Here is a 6,370-nt window from a genome sequence, read left to right as displayed (position 1 = left end):
TTAAGCGTCTTCTGCTGGTAGACAACCCTTGGGAACGTAAAGCTACTGAGCTTTGGGCTCCTGTATGCCAGTTGGCTTATCTGCTTCAGAAACATGGACTTTTAAGCGTGGGTTTAAAGTGATAAGATTTATCTGGTGGAGAAGATTATGCATGTGCATTGCATTGGTGACTGGCTTGCTTCACGTTAATGAGGAATAGGTTTAAGCTGAACCAAAAGAAGTTTTTTAACTGGAGAAAGTCTATTTAAATAATAGTTCAAATTATTGCTGGAACTTTTGCCTACAGATAAATTATTTCACTAAGTTAAAAGTAACTTTAAAATAAGGACTGAAGTTTAGTCTCCATGATCAGGCTTGCAAATTAAGGTATCAGCTTCTTCTTGATTTTAGTGAGAGTTAGAAACATGATTGTGTTGAAAACCATACCGCTGGACAGGTAGGGACTGAAATCTTCTGGATTTCCCTTTAATCTATGTGCCTATCTGACTCCTGTAAATAAGTGGCTTTTGAAATTGAGACTTCTCCTGTTCAGCTATTAAGGGATACAGTAAAATTTACCCTGTAACTGATCTGAGATGAATTTCACTGTCAGCAGTGGAACATATCTTCATAAAATGGGTGGAATTTTGTGTATTTGGAATTTATGTTCTTGCAACTTGCCCTTAATTTTAAATGAGAGGTGGTTTGTTTGCCTGTTTTTCTGTGTTGGGCCTGTTTTTTCTCGGTCTGTCTTCTGTGATGTGACCCTATACTATTTCGTAGATTATCTATAGAAAATCTTTAATGTTGTGCTTTTTCTCCACTGCTTCACTTGGGCACAAGCAGCACAGTAGCATACTGAGATGCTCCTTCTTTTGCCTTGAAGATTTATGTTTAGCAGAGTCGATCTTTCAGATTGCAAAATAGGCGACATTTGCGCAATGCCATGGCTCATTTTTGTGGCCTGCAGAAAATTGCCTTGTAGATGCTGTTGTAACAGGGAATTTTGTCTCAAGAGTATGTGGTCCAAAGGATCCTGCTAATTGGTAGGGATTAAAACAAACAGAAGTAATATTGCAGGGAAAGTAAAAACGAAAGTGCCAGCACTTTCATACCTGTATCAGTTGTAGCGTAGCATTCTGGCCAGGAGATGACTCTTCTGTAATCTCCATAGGACCCACAGAAAGATAATCTTAATGCTTTCGTAATAAGTAACCAACACATTTTTCTTCCCTACCAAGGGTCCCATATAGCCATGGTGCCTACATACTCTATGATCGGACATTTCAGAGGACACATGAGTCTCAAAAGTAGCCGTAAGTATTCAAATTATTATTTGAGAGGTGCATATGTGCTCCAATTTTGGAATAACAGCTTGAATAATATAAGATTATTAAAAATGCATATTTATTATTGAAAAAATATAAAATAGATAAGTGCTTCTAATATCTGCTATTATAAAAATCTCACCTTCTTAATTCAGGCAAGCAGCTTTTCTGGTCAGGATCTTTGCCAAGCACCTGTAGAAGAATAGCTAGAAACCTGTTCTGCCTGAAGATTCCCTTCTCAGAAACGATGTTCCACTATAACTTCTCTGCAGATCCAAATAGTTCCAGTCCTTAATTAGATGCTGGCAAACACACCACCACCACTAGCACCATCACCCACCATTTTTGTCCTGTTTGTGCTTTGTCCCTCCCTTGATGAAGCCCAGCTGCAGTCGGCGGCATTGCACTCCCTGCACATAGGCAGTGCTGCATTTCAGGGCCCACAGGGTATTATCCTTCCATCCTCCTCTTCCCACCTTTCCAGAGCAACCCCAGAGGACTTAGGGGAGGTCACCTATTGTGGCCCCACCTCAGCAGTCTGCCGTACTGGTTTCCTGTATAAAGTGATATATATATATATATATATTTTCCAAAGGGAACAGAAGCAGAGACACCTCTGTCAGGTGCTCAGAGCAGAAGCCAAAGCTCAGTGCCTGCCAGTGCTTCCTGTAGCTGAAAATATGCAGAAATACTTACCCAGAAGGTGAGCAGCTTGAGATGACTATGCAGCTGCACTGAAGTAAGAGGATCTGCAGAACATTTGTCAGCTACTGACTGGGCCACTCTGCTGAGAGATTGTCTCACTAGTTACTGTACTATCTGCAGTGAAGCGAGCACTGTGGCCATAGCCATAGGCAAATGTTCTCTCTTGTTAAGTATGATGCAAACACAGAGCAAAGAGGTGATTTCTCTCTCCTAAAAATTTAGGCTCTAAATACAAGATGACAAAATAGACAGATACAAGCAGATGCAGGACCGTAACGGTGAACTACTGCTTATGGTATGAGATAGGTCTTCCCTTGCAATGCTAGATAAATACTTCTATCAGTTTACAAAAGGCAAAGCCAAGGATGTTGCAGAGATGGTTCCTGCTTGCCGGTAATGTGAAGGGTAGAGAAGAATTTGGTATTTCCACGTTTTTGAGGAACAGTTTTTGTTTGTTGAGTGTAAGTGCATGTAGTTTTGTCCCCATGTGGTGACATTTCCATTTGTAGGAATTAGCAGTTAGCACTGGTATAAAGACAAACTATTTGCAGTATAGAAGCACTGCAGTTATACTAGTCTTTTAAAGAGTAAAATAGTTGACCTGTTCTTGAAAACATGCTTTTGCTCCTATAAGAGGCAAAAAGTAGTGGCTTTGAATTAGCTGTCTGGTGAGGGACAAAGTCACCTCTCGTGTTTTTCAGAAGCATATTTTTGTTTTTCAGCTACATGGAAAAGACATGTTTTATCACCGTCACTGTGTATCAGTCAAACTTTAAAACTGCTACAACTGGATTTATGATATGATATTATACCTCTAGACATGATATATTCTCCAGACATGGTTTGCAGAAGTAATCTCTTGCAATTCAATCAGTGGGAACTAGGTAAATTAGTCATCGTACAACTATACATTCAAGACCATAATAAATTACTAGGAAAGTCATTACAGAATAGGAAATAAAAAGAGTCAGTGTTGAGAGAGTTGTCACTGTTCTTTATTGCTCATTCTTGGATCTGTGTTTCCTGGAGATCTTTCCTCATATATAGAAGCAAGATGTAAATATCTTGGAAGTACGATAGCACTCGGAGTTTCAAAAGCAGGCGACTTTCAGTATGTAGATCTGTGCTCATATGTAGAAAATGTTGAAACTCTGAAATGTTGAAAACTTGGATAAAGCCATTTACTAAATGTTGCAGGTAAATGAGATCTATGTAAGACAGCAGAAAATACAGAAGTTTGATTCTGTTTGAACACGGGCTTGAGAACTCTGCCTGTCTTTATAGCACACAAAAGGGCTATTTCAATTTGACCTGACGTGTGTTTGGCCCAACAACAAAGCCTCATAACAGGGCTATTAAAAATTCCTGGAAGACTTCTATTTAACTTTTCCCTCAATTTGAAGTTATTCAAAGATGTGAAAGAAAACAAAAGAAACATCTGATAAAAAGTGTGAACTTTCCAGTGAGCTCAAATAAAATCACCCTCTTCAGGGGTGGGGAATACTTAGAAGGGAACCCACTAAATCTTCCGATTTTTTTTTTTTTTTGTGCTTAAAACATCTTTGAGGAATAGATGTGTTTTTTCATGTCCTTTTCGGAGAGATTAGACACAAAAAGACAAAGTAACTTGCCAAAGTTCAACAGAAAGTCTCTGGCAAAGAAAAGAATTGGCTTTTTTTTCCCTTACGCAGGAATAACCACAATGCTGCTTATTGCACAATCTTCATAATTTTCTGGACACAGGATAAAGTTAGATTTTATGAAAGACAAAAAATTAGATTAAACTACTAGTGCCTTGTATATCTTCAGCATTTCAAATTTGGGGCGGTAATTCATTTTGAGAAGAATGTTCTTTTTATAAATGGATTTTCCATCCCTTTTTTATCCTTGGATATTGTTTGGATTATCAGATTGTTCTTCTGTGGTGCTGTCTTTTTCACTGCATGTATTGACAGCAGGCTGTCAGTGCCAATTGGGGAAAGATTTGGGGTACTTCCCGAAATACTGTTTCTTTTCCTTAGTGACAAAAGGCTCAAACTGCTGTGATTTAAGGCATTTCCATTCCTTGAACTCAGTAGAGCTGCCCCACTTTACACCAGCTAGGGATGGTGCTGGATATTACGGAGGAGCTTGTTCCAGTTGCTTTTGTGGGCAGGAGGTTACAGCACAATTGGCAAAATTAATGAAAATAATTGTGTTTTTGAAGCTTTGGAAGTGAATAACTACTGATCTCAAGCAGATAAAAACTTTGAAACAGAATAGTACTGATTTTAACTATTTGATTTCTTTAGTGTGGTACTGACACCCATGAGTGGTTTCCCTGATTGAAGTTGGACACGTGGTAAATGCTCATGATTAGAAATTTTGTGAGCTTTATATTTGTCTGCTTTAAGTATCGGATTTCATTGTGGTACCTGTGCTACTTCTGCTAAATTTCATTAAGACGAGATAAATGCAGTTTGGGCATAATTTTGCAGGAATTTCTCCATCTCTTTATAGCAAACTTAAAGTCATTATTTCTGTTGATGTCTCTGCACCTGTTTGTCGTCGTGTAAGCTCTCTGGCTGTGCCTGTGTGTTTGATGAACAATCAGAACAGATGGTCCTGGAGCTTGAAGGAACACCACCTTTGGGTGGCTGGTCATGTTGGGATGTGATGCTGCTCCTGGACAGGCTGTTGAAAGCAGATCTTCACGCCAGTGCCCACCTGGCCGGCTTTTAGTCACTTGCAGGAGTACGTTAGTACATAATACCAAATGAAGCAACAAATACGGCATTAGGTGTTTTGTCCTGCTCTTTCTTAGGGTGCTTGTTCAAAAGACAACACAATAAATTTAATGTAGTCAAACTCCAACTCCTTGGCAGTGAAAAACGTTTTCTAGCACTGTCGTAATTGCTAGGCAAGAGATTTAGACAAGAAAAAGCAACACTGCAAGAAAGCAGCCAAACCAAGGTTAGAAGGATTGATTCCCAGACTCTCAACCCAGCGTCTCCTATTCTTTCAAAATACAATAAAAACTTTGAAACTAAGTCGTTACACTGGGGACGTGAACAATGAAGCAATAATTTACTCATTGTGCCAAATCTGAATAGGTTGGATGGGCTGATTATCTCACTGTAAGTGCTGTGCTGAATCTGTGGATGAAAGGCCAAAGGCATGTTAGATTTCTGGTCTCCACTATTCTGTTTATTTTTTGGTATTATTTGCTAGCAGCTTCCCGTCTACAAGTCCTCTCTGATGATTTGAGAAGGAATCCAGAAATAATATTTTTGTTCAGAAACAGGTTGAAATACAACAATCTATATCTCAGCTGCAATACCAGGTTAAAATTTAGAACGAGTAAATGCTTATCCGCTTCTTGACTCTTTTTCTGGGCAAATTCTTCCTAATTTGAGAAGTCTTGTGAGTTAGAGATTCAGAGGAGTGTCATGGTCAGTCTGTGCTTAACACATTTCGGTTCTACATCCTGGCTCCTTTTCTGGGCCCACTTCTGTCTTTGCATATATGCAGTCCATTTTCCTCACTACAGAGTGCTAGAGTTAGACCTGGTATTACCAAGAGGCAAGATATTAATATATAGTTTTTTACAGTACTTTGTCCTACTCCCTAGTATTAAATTTTTCAAAATGTAAATGCTTTTTATTATATCAGATATTAAACAGTCAGATCCTCTATTATTCTCCAGAGTTCTACAGTATCCAAGACTCATACATTACTTATTGCAAGCCATAATTCTCTGGTATTCAAAACGATGCAAAATGAGAATAACTTACCACTTTTTCATGTTATATTTTGTGTTACACTTACTTTTTGAAAGATATGAATGAATATTGACTTGATTTTATTGCGAGTGGGAGAGTATAAATACTGAAATGTTTTCAGAGCCATTGTTGCCTAAGAGATTTCTTGCCCTGTTGAATGAACTAAGATTTTTCCCTCTTGCAGCTCTTTCTCCTGGCCCTTCCTGCAGGCTGTCCAACCAGTACATCATTCAAGATCACATGGCCGCTCACTACAAGAAACTGATGTCTGCCAAAGGTACGTACAGTCTTTAATGATGACAATACCAATGTAGCTGAAAGGTGAAATCATTTTTTTTTGTGCTTAAAACATCTTTGAGGAATAGATGTGTTTTTTCATGTCCTTTTCAGAGAGATTAGACACAGAAGGACAAAGTAACTTGCCAAAGTTCAACAGAAAGTCTCTGGCAAAGAAAAGAATTGGCTTTTTTTTCCCTTACGCAGGAATAACCACAATGCTGCTTATTGCAGCTGCTGGTTGCCCTTAGTGTTGGCTAGCTGCTGAATTTCTTCCCCTTTATTTCCTCCCTCTCCCTGTCACTAATTCAACAGGTGTAG

General features: G+C 38.8%; 1 protein-coding gene across 1 annotated transcript in view; it reads left to right on the top strand.

The window, feature by feature from the left end:
* The first annotated feature begins 1,234 nt into the window (after positions 1-1,234).
* Positions 1,235-6,370, top strand: part of LOC142364576 (spermatogenesis-associated protein 7 homolog) — a 39,339-nt gene continuing 34,203 nt past the window's right edge. Inside the window, exons 1-2 of the mRNA XM_075444322.1 lie at positions 1,235-1,295; positions 5,958-6,050. Of these exons, the coding sequence (XP_075300437.1) occupies positions 1,235-1,295; positions 5,958-6,050 (154 nt within the window). The remainder of the gene's footprint in view (positions 1,296-5,957; positions 6,051-6,370) is intronic.

This window comes from Opisthocomus hoazin, chromosome 2, assembly GCF_030867145.1.
Source record: "Opisthocomus hoazin isolate bOpiHoa1 chromosome 2, bOpiHoa1.hap1, whole genome shotgun sequence".
NCBI classification, from domain to species: domain Eukaryota; kingdom Metazoa; phylum Chordata; class Aves; order Opisthocomiformes; family Opisthocomidae; genus Opisthocomus; species Opisthocomus hoazin.
This window is presented reverse-complemented; position numbering and strand designations above follow the sequence as displayed.